The sequence below is a fragment of the Manis javanica genome, chromosome 8 (assembly GCF_040802235.1).
Source record: "Manis javanica isolate MJ-LG chromosome 8, MJ_LKY, whole genome shotgun sequence".
In the NCBI taxonomy this organism is placed as follows: Eukaryota; Metazoa; Chordata; class Mammalia; order Pholidota; family Manidae; genus Manis; species Manis javanica.
In genome coordinates, this window is record NC_133163.1 from 2,303,686 (window position 1) to 2,324,962 (window position 21,277).

The 21,277-nt window shown below is 54.1% G+C and overlaps 2 protein-coding genes across 7 annotated transcripts in view; one reads left to right on the forward strand and one right to left on the reverse strand.

The window, feature by feature from the left end:
- The window catches only part of PPP1R13B (protein phosphatase 1 regulatory subunit 13B), an 85,834-nt gene extending 82,005 nt beyond the window's left edge, over positions 1-3,829 (forward strand). For 4 of the 5 annotated variants that reach the window (XM_073241782.1, XM_036991453.2, XM_073241783.1 and 1 more), the window contains 5 exons: positions 376-513; positions 579-712; positions 1,393-1,559; positions 2,660-2,859; positions 3,534-3,829. In XM_073241782.1, the coding sequence (XP_073097883.1) occupies positions 376-513; positions 579-712; positions 1,393-1,559; positions 2,660-2,859; positions 3,534-3,575 (681 nt within the window). In that variant the 3' untranslated portion in view covers positions 3,576-3,829. Of the gene's footprint in view, positions 1-375; positions 514-578; positions 713-1,295; positions 1,560-2,659; positions 2,860-3,533 lie in introns of those variants that run through there. The other variant, XR_012133625.1, reaches the window with a different exon arrangement.
- A 1,059-nt stretch (positions 3,830-4,888) lies between these two features.
- Positions 4,889-21,088, reverse strand: ZFYVE21 (zinc finger FYVE-type containing 21). Of its 2 annotated transcripts, XM_073241786.1 has the most exons (8): positions 20,938-21,088; positions 9,571-9,621; positions 9,017-9,185; positions 8,353-8,428; positions 8,176-8,267; positions 7,563-7,614; positions 5,654-5,796; positions 4,889-5,485 (listed from the first exon to the last, which is right to left on the reverse strand). In XM_073241786.1, exons 1-8 carry the CDS (start codon positions 21,073-21,075, stop codon positions 5,466-5,468), a joined length of 741 nt encoding a protein of 246 aa, XP_073097887.1. In that variant the 5' UTR covers positions 21,076-21,088; the 3' UTR covers positions 4,889-5,465. The 2 variants fall into 2 exon arrangements, with proteins under 2 accessions (XP_073097887.1, XP_017522288.1); XM_017666799.3 differs by lacking the exon at positions 7,563-7,614.
- Between the last annotated feature and the right edge of the window lie 189 nt (positions 21,089-21,277).

Genomic DNA, 21,277 nt, shown 5'->3' on the forward strand with positions numbered 1-21,277 from the left:
TCAGCCTGCAGACAGGGCTCAGAAGCAGAAGTGCAGGGGCTGTGGAGGCTCACTGGAGGCTCCCCTGGGAAGGGCAGGCAGTGGGGAGAAACAGACCAGACAGAGCCCCGCTGGTAGGAGTTCAGCGTGTTGATGGAGCAGGGAGGGTGGTGGGAGTCGCGTGGGGATCCTGCACGTCTGGCAGTGTGAGCTGCTAAGTCCTGCTAAGTAGGAAGCGTGGCCATCTTCACCTGGTCCTGGGGCCAGAGCCTGGGCAGGGCTCCCTTGCGGCAGCAGTAGGCCCCGCGGACGCCACCGGGGCTGCGATCCTGTCCTCCCACCGGGCTGCTTCGCTGTACTGCTCTTTTAAGTCCAATGCCTGCTTCCTTCCACTAGAGCAAACGGACCAACCTGAAGAAGCCTAACTCAGAGCGGACCGGGCACGGGCTGAGAGTCCGCTTCAACCCCCTGGCGCTGCTCCTAGATGCTTCACTGGAAGGAGAGTTTGACCTGGTGCAAAGGATCATCTATGAGGTGAGCTGACGGGGGGTGCAGCCTGCACAGCTGCAGGTCGGGGCTCACCACGCCCTGTGTCCCAGGTGGAAGACCCCAGCAAGCCCAACGATGAAGGGATCACCCCGCTGCACAATGCCGTCTGCGCTGGCCACCACCACATTGTGAAGTTCCTGCTGGACTTTGGGGTCAACGTGAATGCCGCTGACAGCGATGGCTGGTGAGGGCCCCTGGGGCGGGGCCCAGAAATCCCTTTCTGCAGTACAAAAGGGTTGGGCTGTCTAGAATGACCGGAGGGGAGGGGCGAAGCCAAGGGCGGGCAGGACGCCTTTCCCTGGTGCTTGTCTGTGTTTTGTGAGGTTCACCTCCCAGCCTTTGCTCTCGATTTATTAAAAGCACAGCTGTGATTATGTGCTTCCCTTACCCCATAACTAACAGTGTAGGGGAAGCACGCTACCAGTCATTCCTCTCCAGCTGTCTTTTAAGTGGTTTAGTGATCTGTGTGAGGAGGAACTTCACGGTCCCGCTTTGGGGGGGCATTTAGCTCACCCTGGAGCTGCCGTCAGCCCTCAGGCCTCTGCAGGCAGTACTGGGGACTCCAGGCAGCTCCCTGTTCTGCTGTCGGAACACCTGGGTGCTTTAAATCGTGGTGAAATACGTGTACCATCGTAGCCACGTTAAGGCTTGTCAGCAGTGTGACGTACGTTCACATTGCACAGTGAGCATCTGTTTCATAGGCCATTTCTCTGTCCACCCCCTGCCCCCCTTTTCAAAAATTTACGTGTGATCCAAACCACTCGAAGCCAGGCACACAGACAGTGGCAGGGCATGAGGCACAGCACAGCCCTGTCCCTGAGGCCTGGGGCAGCGCCGCAGCACCTTCACCTCCTGCCGTTCCAGGACGCCGCTGCACTGCGCCGCCTCCTGCAACAGTGTTCACCTCTGCAAACAGCTGGTGGAGAGCGGCGCCGCCATTTTTGCCTCGACCATCAGCGACATTGAAACTGCTGCAGACAAGTGTGAAGAGATGGAGGAAGGCTACATCCAGTGTTCCCAGTTTTTATATGGTATACGGGGACCTTGAGGTGCCCCTTGGGTTCATTTCCTGGGTGCAGTGGTGACGATTGCCATGGTGCTGTCAGGGCCCAGGAGGAGCCCAAGCTTAGCTTCAGGGGGCAGTCTAGCAAGCCTTGATAGAATGGAGGTCGCTGTCCCTTAGGGTCATTCTTGATGCCATGTTTGAAAATCCATGTTGTCAGAAGAATTCTGGGCTGGATTGCTAAAAACAAAGCTCCCTTTTCTGTGTCGGCACAGATGTTGCCCCTCTGGGCAGAGGAGCTGGTGGGCAGGGGGTGGCCGGGCAGTGCCTGTCTGCACACTTTCAGTGGGATGCACCAGACTTGAAGCAGGCCTGGTAAAGAGTCCTAGTGGGCTGAGGCATCCCAGAGTTAGGCCACAGTCGGGCCCCTGTCTCCATCCGGGGTGACATTGAAGAGTAAGGCACATCGTGTCAGGACTCAGCTGCTGTGGCCAAGGGCATGCTTCCCAAGAGCTGAACTCCTGTCCTGAGGGTCAAGGAGCTGCAGGTGTCCAGTCCACACATAACTTGAGAACATGTGGGCGCAGCCCTTCATCAGACCCTGGGGATAAAGGGATAAACGAACACAATGCCCTGCAGGCCCCTAGTGCTAGGTCAGGTGGCAGCAGGGTCTGGGAGGCCCCGGCACAGTGAGCCTTCGGGAGGAGTAGGGAGCCCTGGGCCCTCAGCATGGCCTTTTCCTGGGACCCCTAGGTGACTTCTGGGCATGGGCTGGCTTGGTCCCGGTGGCTGGCAGGCATGTAGCTCCTTCCTGCCATTTGCCAGTGCTTCCTGCTGACCAGGAGCAGTTCCTAGCTTCTGGCAGGCTTTGGAAACTGTTCCAGATGTGATTTGGTTCACCTTAAGAAATGCCTTTTGGAACAAGCCACCTTTGCCCCTGGAGTATGCCTCTGCTACTTTGGTAGCACTACTCTTGCTGGGATGCAGAAAGGACTGCAGACTTGAAGCCGAGGCCTCCTGGGGAGGCGTCCGGCTGTGCAGCCCTGGCTTCTGACTGCCCACCCAGCAGCATGCAGTGGGCCATCCAGCCCCGCAGCCTGTCCTCCTGACTGCTGGCTGTTGTCCCAGGGGTGCAGGAGAAGCTGGGCGTGATGAACCGAGGAGTCGTGTACGCCCTATGGGGCTACGAGGCCCAGAACAGTGACGAGCTGTCCTTCCACGAAGGGGACGCCATCACCGTCCTGAGACGCAAGGACGAGAGCGAGACTGAGTGGTGGTGGGCCCGCCTTGGGGACCGGGAGGGCTATGTGCCCAAAAACCTGCTGGGGGTAAGCATGCTGAGCTCGCCTGGGGCCTGACAGCTGCTGGGGGCCACTTTGCGGGGCTCTCCTTTCCTTCTCTGTGGGCTCAGGCCCTACAGGCCGGCGCGGCAGGAGAATGCCTCCTGCGGACCCAGTGCCCCCGCTCAGGCAGGCAGGTGTGCAGTTGGAGGGCCCGGGCCCCCAGCATGAGCTGCCCAGCACACTGTGCTCACAGGGGCCTTGGTGAGCAGCCAGTCTCAGCCCAGCCAGACTTCTCCGAGCCCAGAAATGTCTCTGATCGGGGTGGGGGGCAGTCTGCAGGTTGGAGGCTTGGTTATGGCTGTAGTAGCATCTGCCCCGTGGGGAAGTGCTGCAGCTCCCCCATGGCCAGGGCGCCCGCAGAGGTTGCCTTCACTCCGTAGTCACTGAATGCCAAGCACCTGCTGGATGCCCAGGTGAGCCCAGCAGAGAACAGCGATGCCTGCCTTCCCTCAGGCGGTCTGAGACAAGTGACAAATATTTTAGGGGATACCGAGTGCCATGAGAGAATAGGGGATAGGGTGTCCTAGGTTGGGGGGGGCGAGGTGACTCTTAAAGAGCTAGAGGGCCTCAGGGGGAGGGTGGCGGCCGTGCTCCACCCTGAGGAAGGTGCGCTGAACCGCCGTTCCTGCCCGGTGCACCGTGTTTCTCTTGCTTCCCAGTTGTACCCACGGATCAAACCCCGACAGCGAACGTTAGCCTGAGCTTCCACCTGGAGCACTGCTGTGAGGAGCTGCTGAAGAGATGATTCTGCTGTTTCCCCAGGAAAGCTGAAGCTAGAATGGTTTCATGGTGCTCACTTTAGCAGCCAGCATCCACAATGTGAAATTCCTGCAGTTTTTAGGTGAGGCCCTTTCTCCAGTTTGCCCACACCTGGGAGACGTACTTTCACCTCCAAGAAGATGGAATTTTGCTAATTACTGTAAATCCAAATAAATACCCAGCTTTTTAAACAACTGCCCCGTTGCCAATGTGAAGCCCTGTAATCACACCTGGCCAGGGTGGGTGCCATGACGACAGACTCTCTGACTCAGCTCGGCTGACCCTCGTCCCCACAGTGAAAGTCTGCACTGTGCCGTGAGCTCCCGGCTAGAGCCCTGCCCTCGTCTCTGGACACCACAGAGCCCCACCACTCTTCCCACCCTCAGCACACACATTCGTCTTCATTGTCAAAGGAGCCCCTATATGGAAACTTCTGTCCAGTGGTGGTGGTGGTAGTGCCCGATGCCCATGTCCTTGCGTGGGTGCTCCACTGCCCGCTCCCGGCAGTGGTCTGCATCACCTGCAGGCTGATGGTGCTGGTCTGGAATTCACGTCCCCAGACAAGGGCCCTTAAGAGCACGTGACGTGGGTGCGAGGCTCGACACGCACCAACCCCTCCTCTGCAGCCTCTTGCTGCCCGGGTGTTGTTCTTACTGCCTCATAGTGTGGACATGCTCTGCTCTTGGGTGCAGCCCACAGGCCAGGAGCCTGAGGTCAGTCAGTCTGGGTGGGGCAGAGTGAGGGTACCTACATGTCAGGAGGGGCAGCTGTGGGGCAGGGCCCGCCTCCCCAGGCCAGGCCTCCTGGGACTCCGTAACCTCCAGACTTCAAGCAAGCACGACTCCTCACTGCTGTTTGTATGTACAGGCTTTTATCTACTAACACTATTTTTTGACACGACCATTCAAAACTACCAGATGATGCTGGAAATGTTTTTTCCTCTCATTAACATCTAGGCCCGTAGGCTTTATTTTCCACGTGTGAGTCACATGTATAACTTGTGGGTGAACGTGTGTAGATCCATTGCTTTAGTCGATCACCTTTAAGTACTGATTGTATAGCACGGTGATGAGAAGCGAACGCCCTGTGGGGCAGCCTCTGCGAGCCCCTGCCGTGCCAGCACCGCTGACGCCATGTAAGTGTGCACAATAAACCGCTCTCTCACGCTGGCGGCTGTGAGTCTTGTGTCTGGAGTCAGAACGGAGCTGTAGCACAAGGCACAGGTTATATGCACACAGGGAGGTGAGGCCTGACCCATATTTTCAAAATAGGTTTTAATCATAAGCTTTATATACAAACTGTACAATTATTTTAGTAAAGTGAAACAGTAAGTAAAAAGTACAAAACACAAGGCTGGCTCCTCCCCGTCAGTGAAGGATCAAGCGTGTGTTCACAGCCCACAGTTAGAGCCGCAGGGAGAGAGCAGTCTCAGCTGCGCTCGGGCTCAGGCCACATCGGCCTGAGTAACTACCACCCACGTCTCCTGCGGAGGAGTTCATGAAATGAACAGAAAGGCCAGAACCTTCTAGTAAACCTGGGCACTCGTAAAATCCCAGTACAGATTATGCTAAAAATGGCTTAGCAGTAGTGTAGCTCAGTCTCTCCCATCCCCAATTAAGTATCAACAAGATAATACACAAATTCTAAAGCATGAGGCTGTTCAGAGCATTAATAACTATATGTATTGCACTAGGTAAGCGAACACTTCTGTTTCTCCCAGTATTTGAATTGCATTTCCCATCATGTGTAGGATTAGTCGCCCGTGTGCACACAGCAGGCTCTGCTGCTCCAAGCTGATTGTTCATCCCCTGTGGAGTTACTGGTCCCGAGATTCATAGAGGAGCTTGGCAGCCTACAAGATGACCAGAAATAGACACGGAGAAAGGTGGTTGATCCTGTGCCCGGCCGGAGCTGGTCTGGGCACTCCCCAACTGGCAGGTCGTCTGCTGGGAAAGGTGGGCCTGCACTCTAAGCAGAAGGGCCCAGCCTCCCAAGCCCCTGCCTGCCTCGGCCACAGTACCTTGTGCATGGCCACTAGCCAGGCTATCGACTGCCTTCTGCTGGCATTTGCATCCTCCCCAGCTGTCAGCTTCAGTTGGGTCACGCTCTCTGTCCCTGGCACTGTGTACTGCAGGGACATACCTGTGGCCCGTGCGTTGCCTCCTGGAGGAGAGAGACAAGGTGAGAAGGCCCAAGGGGAATGCAGAGCACAGAGGGTGCGGCCACCCTGACAGGGGAGTGGTCAGGGTGCCTTCATGCTGCTCTGAGAGGCGGCCTGGTGGGGGGGCCTGTCCTCGGGAGGCACCCCATGAATGAGCTCCTCAGGCCTTCTGATAGGTGACCCCGAGTTCATGGGATGGGAAAGAGACTGAGTCACCTGGCCCGGTGCTCTCCAGAGCCAGGGATAAACTGCACCATATCAGGGCCAAGGGAGACATGGCTGTGTCTCCCAGTCCCAAGACAAGGTTCCTGACATGGGGCTGCGTCCAGGCACTGGTCACACTGGTCTGCAGGGTAGGTGAAAGCAGGGCCTGCCCGCCCCTGGCTACCCCGATCCTACTGAGAGCCAGGGTCAAAGCTGAGGAGGGTGTGAGCAAGGCCTAGCGCCAACCCAGGGGGCAGACACCCCACCCTCACACATGCACGCCCACAAGATGCCATGTGGGCGATTGGTCTGCTGGGGCCCTACCCATCTCTGGGCTGTGGCCAGCTGCTTTGTTGATAATTCCAACACTTGCCCTGAGAACCAACCTCAAAGAACAGAAAATAGCATTTCAGATAGACAATAGCAGTCAGAAAAGTCACCTTCATGACTTGGGAAGGGAGACTGCATTTTGAGCAGTGACCCACCTGAATCCTTTGATCAGACACAGACCAGAGTCAAAACCGAGAGCCTGCGTCTGCCACCACCAGATGGGTGGGCAGTCTGGGTGTGCCACCTGTGGCCCCAAAGCCACCTCAACCAGCCTTTCACAAGCCACATTCCTACCCCATGTGGCCCCTGGCTTGTTCCCAGCTTGGCTCCTGGCAGGCGCTCCCACCCATGCCCCGGAGCAGACTGTGGCCCTGCCACTCCTATGTGCAGCAGCTCTCAGGCCTACGGCCACAGCTGTGTCTGCACGTCTGGGTGCTTTCACACTTTGGCCAGGTCTACATGGCCAGTGCAGATAAAGAGTTCCACTGCCTGCCCCCTCCCCACTCCACCCCCACAGGAAGATGATTCTGGGGTTTCAAAGGTTCTAAAAAATGGCACAGCAGGGCTCTGTATTCTCAAAACTGCCATGAGGGGCACATAGTGCCGATGCCCCGGGCCCTGTCAAGAAGGGTGAGACCAGAGGCTTCGCTAGGTGAGCTGGCATGGTGCCTGCCTCCCTGGCCTGGGGTGGGGCTTTGGCAAGGTGTGTTCCTGAGCTCGAGGGGCACCTGGGGTGATCCCCAGTTTCTCAAGACACCTCCCTTTGCACCAGGGCATCTCCAAGTCACAGCCCACCACAGGTGACCAGCATGGTGCTCGGGACAGAGGTAGCAAAATGCCAGCCTGGCCCTCTTGCATCATCACTCAGGCTCGGACAGAAATGTGGAGAGTATGAAAGGCTCCCAGAAGAGCCCAGAGAGCTGGCTGTGAAGGGGCCCCCTGCACCCCCATCCCCGTCCAGGGCTGAGCACTCCAGGCCGACCCTGACAGGAAGTGGACTACCTTCCTGTCCACTAGCTGCTGCTCCTGAGTCGGGCACTGCAGACCGAGCCCACTCCTGCCGGGCTGTCGTCACTCAACGCTCACCACACGCACATCATGGATCCGACCCTCTCTCAAACCAACCAGAGGAAGTGACCGTATTTCACAGACCCTGGCGTGGATTGCCCACAGGGTGTCAGGAGGACTGGGGCTGCAGCATGCAGGGGAGAGCAGCAGGGAGCGTGTGGCTGACCTTGAGAGACAGGCTGGCTCCCCAGGAGGCTGTTTTAAGTGTGAATGTCTTTCTACGTCAAGAAGGTAGCAGGCAGGCAGAAGAGGACAGTCAAGAACCAGTCAGGAAACAGAAAGCAACACAATGGAGCCGCATGGATCTTCTCAGCACACTGTGCACCTTACAGAACACAAACTCCACTTTGGTGGACAGATGGCTTCTGAAGCACGTAGTTTGAAAGATCCAGACCAGCTAAATGCTCTGGAAGCTCACCAAGGAAATGTAAGGAATCCATTTCCACAGATGCCTCCAGGAGTGGGGTGTGCCAGGAGGGCTGCATGCTTCCCGGTCAGCCACCACTCCAGACCCTTCTGCAAACTGCGTCTGGAGCATTATCCTTGGTTAGAGTCCAACAGCAAACGAAATGGTATACAAGAGCTTTGTACACATCCAGGCAAATCTTCCTGTTACTTGACATAGTGTGCCCCCATTCACCTGGTGAATTCCTAAAGCCACTTAAAATACAAGCCCACAGAGGACAGGCAGGCACCTTGAAAACCCTTCCAACAGACCCTGTCCTTGGTGCTACATCACCCGACCACACCACCCCTTAGTGAGGGGCTCGTGACTGTACCTCCAGGAGGGCAGCTTTCCGTCAGAATCCGCACAGTTGAAATGTGTGCAAGTTCGATCTCATGGCGGCTGTCCCCTTCCAGAAGCAGGCACCTGTCAGACAAAGGGCATGCGAGCCACATCACGTCAGGGCTCAGTGGGGCAGAGCTGCTGTGCCAAGCCACACTCTGCCTCTCACCTCTGGCTGTTGGAAAGGCGACAAACCATGGTTTCCGACTTCTCTGAGCTCCCAAAAGTTACAAGGAAAGTGGCTCCTTGGGGTAGAGAAACAAGTGTGGGAACAGGCAGCTTCTCTCACACTCCCGCCCCGCCCTAGCCGGGCCAGCTCCTGTGGGGGCGCACACGAGGGACACAGGAGACAGCTTGGCCTGGGGTCCCTCAGCTGTGGCAGAAAGGCCCTGAGCAGTACAGGCTTGTGAGGTAAAGCCAGGGGCCACTCCTGAGAGGGTCTGCAGGCCTCAAAAGCTCCTAGTGACTTCACACCCTCTGAGAGGTGTCTTGGCTCCGTCCCAAAGGCCCAGGTCAGGGGGCACCAACCCTCCACCCACATCTGGAGCACCGGGCCCCAACGGGACCAGAAGCACAGAGCCACAGGGCTCACCCCCTCTCCAGGAGGCAACCCCCGATTTGTGGAGTGGGGCTGTGCAGCAGGAGGGCCAGGCTGTAAGGAGGAGCAGAGTAGGCGGCAGGCAGGGGGGGCAGGCCCCCGTCCCACCGCCGGGCATCCCGGCTACCAGTCCCAAGCCCAGCGCTCGAGGCCAGACCCACACTGAAGGAGACTCTCGTGGCCATCACAGGGAAGGCCCATGCCACCCGAACACCCAGGGCGGGGCTCAGCTTACCACCTAGGAGCACCCCGAGCTGCTTGTCATAGAACCCCGCCTCCTTGAGAGACACCAGGGAGCACTGGGCACACTGCCTCACTGGGTCCACGAAGCACATGCGCCGCAGCGGCACCTTCTGGCTGCAGCACTTGTCACAGAAGCACTTGCCACACCGGCGACAGTGGTGCTGCAGAGCAGGGCACGTGAGCAGGGCCAGAAGACCATGAGCACAGCCCCGCACACTGTCCAGACGGCCAGCCTCACTGGCAGAAGGGCGGACGCCACGAGGGTCCCCACAGCAGGTGCTCCTCAGTCTCCCAGCTGCTGACCGCCCACCAGGACGCCCACCTCTATGTGCTGGGAACCAAGTACCTCTTCAGAGAAGGGCACCCTGAGAGCAAAACCCCATGCTGTGAAGCACCCATGAGCCGTCCCAGGGAGCCAGGGCCCAGCACTCAGGCAGGTGGCCCAGTGGCACAGGTGCACTTCACCATCCCTCCTCGGGGCTCCACACTCCCCCCAAGTCCTGCACCCTGCCTCCCCCCACAACTCCCGCCCTGGCCTCAGCTCACCTTTCTGGTGAGAAAGTCAAACTTGGCGCTGCAGTGCATACACCTGGGGCACTAGGAGAGAAGGCGGGAAGGTGTCAGAGCCCGGCTGAGGCAGGGCTGAGGCACTGGGCCTGCGGCTCCGTGGCTCCCAGTCTGTGGGGGTGGTGCCCTCAGCCCGGGGAGGTGGTCTGAGCGTGCAGGTCTGAGTGAGCAGTGAGAGCTGGGACTGGGACCAGGAGAGAGCTGTGAAGTGAGAGATTCACAGCAAGAATCGACCCAGTCAGGAAACGAGCACACCCCACTTCATGAATGAAGGAAGCGCAGTAGGTCTGCTCAGCTGGGGACTGTTCCCAGATGACAAAGGCCTACACGGCCGAGGCACACGACTTATCCTGGCTGTTTGCATGAGTCTTCGCGCCCTCAGCCCGGCCTCTGAAGGTGTCTGCAAGAGACTGCACAGAAGGCACACCAGCTGCCAGCCAAGTGCTCCCAAATGCACCTCAGATTACAGGACTGGAGAGAAAAGGCCCCCTGGGGCTAGTCTGACGATGAGCACCCCACGCCCACTGCCCCTGGGGTGCAGGGATCAGGGTGGCTGGGCTCGGAGGGCAGAAGTCTGAGCCCAGAGTGACTGATGGCAGCAGGCCCTCACCCAGGTGCTCAGAGACAGGTCCAGTCCTGTGCAAGGACAAGGGATGGAAAACAGCCACATCAACACCAAATGAGCTCAGATCTCTTGTCTAAAAGAGCAGGAGATGCTTCAGGTCTCAGCACCATGAGGAAGGGGGGTCCCAGCCAGCCAGCAGGGCAGCCCTTGCAGCCCCTCCCAGCCCCACATTGCCCAGGCTCCACACTGGGTGTGGTGTCTACACTTCACAGGATTCCGTGACTAACATTTTCTTGTTTCCCCTCTTTGCTCATAAGCTGCTTTCTGAACTTAGACACAGAGCCTGGCCCACCCTGGCCTTCCAGAACCATCCACAGAGTCCTGCAGGCTTCAGGCACGGGCTGGCTTTCACTGCTGCCCCTGCGCCCAGTCCCTGCATCTAACAGTTCTCAAGCACAGCGTGTTTGTCCCTTGGAACTCTGCACAGTGGCAGAGTCCTGGCCTCCATGTGCAACAGCCTTCAGTGACCCCAGACATCTGCCAGCCACAGAATCCACTGGAGAAAGGCTCTGCGTGGGTGTAACTGGGGAGGCTGAGCGGATGGGAAAGCCACACTGTGACCAGGTTCCTCGAGGGCAGCTGCTCAGCCACCCCAGCCCCTGCCCAGCAAGCCTCACGAGGGGCAGTCTCACTGCAACAACGTGAAAGACCAATTTCTAAATGGAAGACCACGTCTCAAATTTAAAATTTTCTCCCTTAAAAATATAAGTGATTGAGGCGGAGCCAAGATGGTGGCGTGAGAAGGACAGTGGGAATCTCCTCCCAAAAACATATATATTTTTGAAAATACAACAAATACAACTATCTCTAAAAGAGAGACCAGAAGACACAGGACAACAGCCAGGCTACATCCACACCTGCGAGAGCCCAGCGCCTCGCGAAGGGGGTGAGATACAAGCGGCGGCCGGCGGGACCCGAGCACCCCTCCCCCCAGCTCCCAGCAGGAGGAGAGGAGTCGGAGCGGGGAGGGGGAGGGAGCCCAGGACTGCTGAACACCCAGCCCCAGCCACCCGCACCAGAGCGCAGACACAGTGCATGCGTGGGGTGCTGGAAACTAAGGAAACAGGACAGTAAGACCTGTGAGTGGGTCCCCGCAGCCGGCGCCCCTGGGACAAAGAAAAGCGAGTGCTTTTTGAAAGTCTTAAAGGGACAGGGACCCCACAGCTGGACGGAAGTGTCCCGGGACACTTAGCCCAGCAGCTGGGAATCCTGGGGAACTCCAGGCGACCTAACCCCTGGGCGGCAGTGCAGCTCTGAGACCCCTCACAGCAATAAACAGCCCCCCACCCATTCCCCCTCCAGCGTGGCCCTGCCATAGTGGAGCAGCAGCCTGAAGCTAGCCATGCCCACAGCAACCGAAGGGAGCCTCCTCCACAGCGCCTGGGCAAGAATCAGATCCCGTCGGCGCACGACTGCCCAACACAAGCCACTAGGGTCGCCGTTGTCCCAGGAAAGAAAGGCCAGGAGCAAGTGGAAAGGGTCTTGGTTCTCCCAGCTGACCTTACCACTGCATCTATCGACATGAAAAGGCAGGAGAATTTGATCCAGACAAGACTAACCCAGGCATCCTCACCTGAGAAGGAATCTGGGGAGATAGATCTAACCAATCTCCCTGAAAAAGAATTCAAAATAAAGGTCATAACTATGCTGATGGAGCTGCAGAAAAATATGCAGGAACTAACGAGGGAGAACACAGAAATAAAAGAATCTCTGGAAGGACTTCAAAGCAGAATGGACAAGAGGCAAGAGGCCATTAATGGACTAGAAATCAGGGAACAGGAACGCAGAGAAGCTGACGCAGAGAGAGATGAAAGGACCTCCAGGAATGAAAGAATATTAAGAGAACTGTGTGACCAAACGAAATGGAACAATATCTGCATTATAGGGGCACCAGAAGAAGAAGAGAGAGAAAAAGGGTTAGAAAGTGTCTCTGAGGAAATAATTGCTGAAAACTTCCCCAAACTGGGGGTGGGGGTGGGGGGGAATGGCCTCTCAGACCACAGAAGCACACAGAACTCCCATGACAAGGGACCCAAGGAGGACAACACCAAGACACATAATAATTAAAATGGCAAAGATCAAAGACAAGGACAAAGTATTAAAGGCAGCCAGAGAGAAAAAAAAGGTCACCTACAAAGGAAAACCCATCAGGCTATCATCAGACTTCTCAACAGAAACCTTACAGGCCAGGAGAGAATGGTATGTTTAATGCAATGAAACAGAAGGGCCTTGAACCAAGGATACTGTATCCAGGACATTTATCATTTAAATATGAAGGACGGATTAAACAATTCCCAGACAAGTAAAAGGTGAGGGAATTTGCCTCCCACAAACCACCTCTACAGGGTATTTTAGAGGGACTGCTCTAGATGGGAGCACTCCTAAAAAGAGCACAGAACAAAACACTCAACATATGAAGAATGGAGGAGGAGGAATAAGAAGGGAGAGAAATAAAGAATAATCAGACAGTGTTTATAATAGCACAATAAGCGAGTTAAGGTAGACAATAAGATAGTAAAGAAGCTAACCTTGAACCTTTGGTAACCACGAACCTAAAGCAATGGCAATAAGTACATATCTTTCAATAATCACCCTAAATGTAAATGGACTGAATGTACCAATCAAAAGACACCAGAGTAATAAAATGGAGAAAAAAGCAAGATCCATCTATATGCTGCTTACAAGAGACTCACCTCAAACCCAGAAACATGCACAGATTAGAAGTCAAGGAATGGAAAAAGATTCCATGCAAACAACAGGGAGAAAAAAGCAGGGGTTACATTACTAGTATCAGACAAAATAGACTTCAAAGAAAGTAACAAGAGATAAAGAAGGGACATTACATAATGATAAAGGGCTCAGTCCAACAAGAGGATATAACCATTATAAACATATATGCACCCAACACAGGAGCACCAGCATATGTGAAACAAAAACTATCAGAATTAAAGGAGGAAATAGAATGCAATGCATTCATTTTGGGAGGCTTTAACACACCACTCACTCCAAAGAACAGATCCACCAGACAGAAAATATGTAAGGACACAGAGGCACTGAACAACACACTAGAACAGATGGACCTAATAGACATCTACAGAACTCTACATCCTAAAGCAGCAGGATACACATTCTTCTCAAGTGCACACGGAACATTCTCCAGAATAGACCACATTCTAGGCCACAAAAAGAGCCTCAGTAAATTCAAAAAGACTGAAATCCTACCAACCAACTTTTCAGACCACAAAGGTATAAAACTAGAATTGTACAAAGAAAGCAAAAAGGCTCACAAACACATGGAGGCTTAACAACATGCTCCTAAACAATCAATGGATCAACAACCAAATTAAAATGGAGATCCAGCAATATATGGAAACAAATGACACAACTTCTGTGGGACGCAGCAAAAGCAGTCTTAAGAGGAAAGTATATAGCAATCCAGGCGTATTTAAAGAAGGAAGAACAATGCCAAATGAATAGTCTAATATCACAATTATTGAAATTGATAAAAGAAGAACAAATGAGGCCTAAGGTCAGCAGAAGGAGGGACATAATAAAGATGAAAGAAGAAATAAAATTGAGAAGAATAAAATAGAAAAAAAATCAATGAAACCAAGAGCTGGTTCTTTGAGAAAATAAACAAAATAGATAAGCCTCTAGCCAGACTAATTAAGAGAAAAAGAGAATCAACACACATCAACAGAATCAGAAACAGGAAAGGAAAAATCATGACAGACCCCACAGAAATACAAAGAATTATTAGAGAATACTAAGAAAAAACCTATATGCTAACAAGCTGGAAAACCTAGAAGAAATGGACAACTTCCTAGAAAAACACAACCTTCCAAGACAGACCCAGAAAGAAACAGAAAATCTAAACAGACCAATTACCAGCAACGAAATTGAAGCAGCAATAAAAAAACTACCCAAGAACAAAACCCCCCGGGGCAAGATGGATTTACCTCGGAATTTTACCAGACATACAAAGAAGACATAGCCATTCTCCTTAAAGTTTTCCAAAAAAAAGAAGAGGAGGGAATACTCCCAAACTCATTCTATGAAGCCAACATCACCCTAATACCAAAACCAGGCAAAGACCCCATCAAAAAACAAAACTACAGACCAATATCCCTGATGAACATAGATGCAAAAATACTCAACAGAATATTAGCAAACCGAATTCAAAAATACATCAAAAGGATCAGACACCATGACCAAGTGGGATTCATCCCAGGGATGCAAGGATGGTACAACATTCGAAAATCCATCAACATCATCCACCACATCAACAAAAAAAAGGACAAAAACCACATGATCATCTCCATAGATGCTGAAAAAGCACTCGACAAAATTCAACATCCGTTCATGATAAAAACTCTCAACAAAATGGGCATAGAGGGCAAGTACCTCATATAAAGGCCATATATGATAAACCCACAGCTGACATCATACTGAACAGCGAGAGGCTGAAAGCTTTTCCTCTGCGATCGGGAACAAGACAGGGATGCCCACTCTCCCCACTGTTATTTAACATAGTACTGGAGGTCCTAGCCACGGCAATCAGACAAAACAAAGAAATACAAGGAATCCAGATTGGTAAAGAAGTTAAACTGTAACTATCTGCAGATGACATGATATTGTACATAAAAAACCCTAAAGACTCCACTCTAAAACTACTAGGACTAATATCAGAATTCAGCAAAGTTGCAGGATACAAAATTAACTCACAGAAATCTGTGGCTTTCCTATACACTAACAATAAACTAATAGAAAGAGAAATCAGGAAAACAATTCCATTCACAGTAGCATAAAAAAAATAAAATACCTAGGAATAAACCTAACCAAGGAAGTGAAAGACCTATACCCTGAAAACTATAAGACACTCTTAAGAGAAATTAAAGAGGACACTAACAAATGGAAACTCATCCCATGCTCTTGGCTAGGAAGAATTAATACTGTCAAAAAAGGTCATCCTGCCCAAAGCAATATATGGATTTGATGCAATCTCTATCAAATCACCAACAGCATTCTTCAATGAACTGGAACAAATAGTTAAAAAATTCATATGGAATCACCAAAGACCCCGAATGGCCAAAGCAATCCTGAGAAGGAAGAATAAAGTGGGAGGGATCTCGCTCCCCAACTTCAGGCTGTACTATTACAAAGCCACAGTAATCAAGACAGTTTGGTACTGGCACAAGAACAGAGCCACAGACCAGTGGAACAGAGTAGATTCCAAACATTAACCCAAACACATATGATCAGTTAATATATGATAAAGGAGCCATGGATACACAATGGGGAAATGACAGCCTCTTCAACAGCTGGTGTTGGCAAAACTGGACAGCTACATGTAAGAGAATGAAACTGGATTATTGTCTAACCCCATACACAGAAGTAAATTCAAAATGGATTAAAGACCTGAATGTTATTCATAAAACCATAAAACTCCTAGAAAAAAACATAGGCAGAAACCTCTTGGACATAAACGTGAGCAACTTCTTCATGAACATATCTCCCCGGGCAAGGGAAACAAGAGCAAAAATGAACAAGTGGGACTATATCAAGATGAAAAGCTTCTGTACAGCAAAGGACACCATCAATAGAACAAAAATGCATCCTACAGTATGGGAGAATATATTCATAAATGACAGATCTGATAAAGAGTTGACATCCAAAATATATAAAGAGCTCACACACCTCAACAAACAAAAAGCAAATAATCCAATTAAAAAATGGGCAGAGGAGCTGAACAGATACTTCCCCAAAGAAGAAATTCAGATGGCCAAGAGGCACATGAAAAGATGCTCCACATCGCCAGTCATCAGAGAAATGCAAATTAAAACCACAATGAGGTATCACCTCACACCAGTAAGGATCGTCACCACCCAAAAGACAAACAACAACAGATGTTGGCGAGGCTGTGGAGACAGGGGAACCCTCCTACACTGCTGGTGGGAATGTAAATTAGTTCAACCATTGTGGAAAGCAGTATGGAGGTTCCTCAAAAATCTCAAAATAGAAATACCGTTTGACCCAGGAATTCCACTCCTAGGAATTTACCCTAAGAATGCAGAAGCCCAGTTTGAAAAAGACAGATGCACCCCTATGATTATCGCAGCACTATTTACAATAGCCAAGAAATGGAAGCAACCTAAGTGTCCATCAGTAGATGAATGGATAAAGAAGATGTGGTACATATACACAATGGAATATTATTCAGCCATAAGAAGAAAACAAATCCTACCATTTGCAACAACATGGATGGAGCTGGAGGGTATTATGCTCAGTGAAATAAGCCAGGTGGAGAAAGACAAGTACCAAATGATTTCACTCATATGTGAACTATAAGAACAAAGAAAAACTGAAGGAACAAAACAGCAGCAGAATCACGGAACCCAAGAATGGACTAACAGTTACCAAAGGGAAAGGGACTGGGGAGGATGGGTGGGAGCGGAGGGAGAAGGGCAGGGTGGGGGAGAAAGGAGGCCTTACGATTAGCATGTATAGTGTGGGGGGCACGGGGAGGGCTGTGCAACACAGAGAAGACAGGTGGAGATTATACAGCATCTTGCTACGCTGATGGGCAGTGACTGTAGTGCGGTGGGAGGGGGGACTTGGTGAGGGGCGGAGCCTGGTAAACATAGTGTTCTTCATGTAATTGTAGATTAATGATACCAAAATACATATATATATATGTGTATATATAAGTGATCTACAAATTTTTATCAAAAAACCAATGAGGTTATTCACAAAAGTGACAGATTTTTAAACAAGGTAATTTTCTGACTACGTAAAAGACACTTTGAAAATTGTCAACAGAGCAACTTAACATGAAAGAAAATTGAACAAAGAAAGCAAGCAATGGGTAAAGATAGAGATTTAAATAACCACCCAAGAACTAACAGCCTGTCTGAGAGACAAGCCCTCCCGAAAGGAAGCAAAACCACAGGCCAAGGCCCAGTACCAGGACCCACAAGCACTGACCTGGGCCAGCAGCCTCCTGAGGCTCTGGGAAGCCACTACTCGGGGAGACAGAACGTGCCCAATTCCAGAATGCCAGCATGATCCACCAGTTCCCACCGTCTGCAGCCAAAGGCGGCTAAGATGCCCCAGCCTCTCAGACTGTGTCACACCCAGGCCTGGGCGAGCCAGGCACCACCACGCTGGGGCTGACGTTGAAACAGACACAATCACCAGGAAGAACCGAGACCTGCGAGAGCAGACCCCCAAAAGGGGCCCCATGGAGTTCAGTATGGCCTTCAGCCTGCGGTCTGGTGGTGACAGTCACTACTGCTGCTGCTGGCAGGCAAGGCAGCACTGTAAAATAAGCTCCCTGGTGGGTGAGGAGCAATGAAGAGAGACCAGCGAGGGCCTGAATCTAAGGCTTCAGAACAGAAGGGTCTCAGAGCATCGGGTCTCAGCTCCCCCCCACCTGGCTGAGGGCAAGGCCCCAGCACAGGCAGCCCTCCTACCAGCGCAGCCCCTAAGGCTAGCGGCCCAGCACCCGCCCTGAGGCTGGAAGAATCGGAAAGCAGAGTCTGGAGGCTCCCCGGGAATGTACGGGAAAGAACAGCTACTGTAAGAAGAACGCATTTCAGGACAAGGGACAGTCACGCCCTCCCACCTGGCCCTGGGGTGTGGCACTGCTGACAGGAATGTCACCTGGCTGGCTGGTGCCAGGCTCACACGAGACCATTTCTTCGATTCCTTAAAAATAAGTAAATCAATCAAAAATGGATTTTAAAAATACATGTGTTTATTGAAAAATAAGCCTCGTTTAAGAGTAAAAGCACAACTCCTAAAATACAAAACAAACCCATGTCAAGATTTAACTCAATGAGGGAACTAACATGAGAAAACCAATAAAAACCCTGCTCAAAGGAGAGTCCAAAGAGCAGACACATGCAGGGCAGCTGCACCCCGAGCCGCCACGGCTCAGGACTCGAGTGCCCGCTGGCTGCCAGCCTCCTACCACGTGAAGCTATCACTAGGCTCAGAGAGAATGGGATGCCAGCCCTGTGACAGTCACTGCCCCACGTCCTGCAGCATGTTGTCCATAGTCCACAGAGGCAGCTGCGCTCACCTGTGACCCTGGGCAGCAACCTCGAGACCCCGCCCCTCAGTGATCCACAAAGGTGTCTGCAAAGAAGCCCCTTCCCGTGGGGCTGGGGCAAGACTCATAGATGCCCCTGTTCACAAGGCCAGCCATGGACCCCAAATTCCCGTCCTCCACCCACTCTTGAACTGGCTGGCCTGTGTGTCCCTACTTAGCAATGAGAACAAAATGCCCATTAACTAACCTCACTGATCAAGCTAGAGTCAGGCCTCTCTCCTTTCTTCAGGCCCCTGAACCGTGACCCACCCACAGCCTGAGACAGGCGGACCTGGAGTGATGTGTCCCCAGCCGCCGTCAGGCAGGTCACTCCCCACCCACTCCCCCTGCTTCTCTCCTAGGCTGTCCCCTCACACCCCCTGAACAAAGTCCTCTTCTCCGTGACTACGGACATGCTGGCAGACCCCGTGGCTAGGCTTTCTTCCCCACCTGCCACGACCCTGCTGAACACGATCCTCACGTGAGTCAGGGTTGTTTCTTAGGTGACATGCCTGTTCTCCCTCTGCTCACTTATGCACCTACCCAGTGAATGTGAAAATGACAGCACAGCGCTGTCATCCTCCTTGGGAACACGCAGTGCCGAGCATGAAAGGAAGGGGGTGCAAAACAACACGGGTTGGGGGACAGAGCTCAGTATTTCAAGCTTCTTGTGACAGGGCCCTTTGGCTGCACGCCCAGACAGCCCACCCGCAAATCCGCTCTTTGCCGCTGGACACTAATGGCAGAGTCACAGGAGCCCCCAGACCATTCCTCCGTGCTCCCAAGTCCTGGCCCCCGCCCCTCAAGCTCACAGGCAGCCACAGACTGCTTGGTCCTCTGGGTTTACACCTGAGAAGCAATTTTCAGTGATTTATGGGCAGGAACCCCTCTCAGAAGCTGTCCCCACAGGAGGATGACTGGCATTGTGGTTCGACTGAGGGGGTCAAAGTCTGTCCCCACCACAGAGAGGTGGTCTGTAGCACATTTTTCCAACATTTTTAAGGGATGTCCTCGTGGCCCAAGCTAATAAGCTGGCACAGAGTCAGGCACCCAGTAAGTCTTAAGTAGACGGGAAGGCTGGCCTCGGCCTGCCAGGAAGACAGCCAGAACGAGAAACGGAGGCACGTCTAGAGAAGAAAGTGACACTAACTGGGCGCGCAGCCAAGAAAGGGGTATAAAGGACAGGAGTGAGGGCAATATGTGGCCCTGACCCCCATCCCAAACCACAGGTAAACGCACTTCTCACTGCGCGTTACCTCCATGCCGGGTCACCTCCGCACACAGCGATCCCAGCAGCACTTAAGAGGCAGAGGAAGTGGGGCTGCACCCCCAGGCTTTCCTCCCCGCAGCCCAGCCAGGCGGCCCACGCCAAGTTTCTTTTCCCCCAGAGCCGCTCTGGTAATTTCTGGACCCTGGACCATGTCTCAACAAATTCCCAAATTCACTTTCCGAAACGCAGAGAAGCCCACGTTCCCTGGGAGGTTTCCTCCCCTCCAAAGCCGCTCGGCTTTAGAGCTCTGGCTGCTCAACCACCTGCCATCACAATTCTAACAAACTAGAGGTGTTTCTGGAGGGGCACCCCGCCGGCACTCCACCCAGGAATGGCACCTCTCTTGCAGGAGGAGTGCTGCACTGACTGGGGCATTTCACCCCGACTCCTTCGGAATTTGGCCAGAATTCTCGAGGCAGCCCGGCCGGAGAGCAGACGCAGGCCACCGCTCTGTTCCTCAACACGCGCCCACAAAGCACGGCCACGGCCACGGAGGCAGGAAAACACGGCTGTGCCTGGAAACGCCAAGGGGCTGGAGAGGCAGAGGCGGGGCGCCGCGGTTAACTCCGGAGCAGGCCAAACCGTGGGACTCGGGGGCCGCGGTGGAAACGAGCGCGTCTCCACAGCCCCAGGCAGACCTGGGGCGGGTCCGGGCTGGCACCATCTCACGGGCATCTACCGGGGGAAGAAATGTCAAGTAAGAGGCCCCTGGGGAGCGACGTCGGTCGCCCCACGGACGCGTGCGGCCCGCGCCGCCGGGCGCTGTGCTGCCGCCGCCTGGGCCGTGCTGACAGCTGCCGGCTCCCGCACCGAGGCGGCTCCGCCACCTCTGACACGTACTCACAAGCCCTAGAGGCGTAGCTTCGCCTACTCCTCGGGGCCTTCTGGCAGCACTAAGCGCCGCCCAGGTGAGGAGACGGACGCTCCGCTGCTCGGGGGGCAGGCACCCGGGGCGAGTACACCGAGGGCGTGGGGCGGCGGGGCGCCCGCGCTGCGGGCCCGGCGCCCCGCGGTAGGCACGCCTTCTGCCGCCCGGGCCTGGCCAGGGAGGGCAGGAGCCGGACGTCTCCGCGCGTTTCGGGCAGCCCTGGAGCAGGCGCGGGCCTCCCCGGGCACCCCCGCCCGCCTGGGGACTCCGCACGCCGACCGCGCCGGGAGGCAGGACGGCGAGTGGGCAGGAGAGGGGGGCGCGGCACGGAGCCGTGCGGGTTGGGGAGCCTGCCGCCGAGCGGGAGAACCGGAGGTTGCGGAGGGCCTGCGGCCCGGGGTACAGCGCTGCCGCAGAAGCCGGGCCCCGACGGCGGCTTAGGGTCGCGAGGCGCAGGCTGAGTCCCGGGGTTCCCGCCGGCGGCCACCTACCTCCTTGTCCGGGACCCACTGAGGCTCCTCCAGGCCGAAGGGGCTGCTGAAGGCGCGGTGCTCGGGCACCATGCGCAGGCCGCTGGGGGAGCGCACCAGCTTCTTGGCGTCGCGGCGCGCGGCCACGTCGGAGGACATGACGCCGCCTCAGCACTCGCGACCCCGGGGCCTTGGTCCCTCTGGAAGCCCCGCCCCGCTTCAATGATGACAGCGCCGGCGCCCAATCGCCACGCCCGGGCCTGGATACGGACCATTCGGCGCCTGGGATCCGCCCTACCACTGCGCTCTCCAATCCGCGCAAGGGTGCCGCCCGCCGCCAGGCCGCTCACCAATCGGCAGT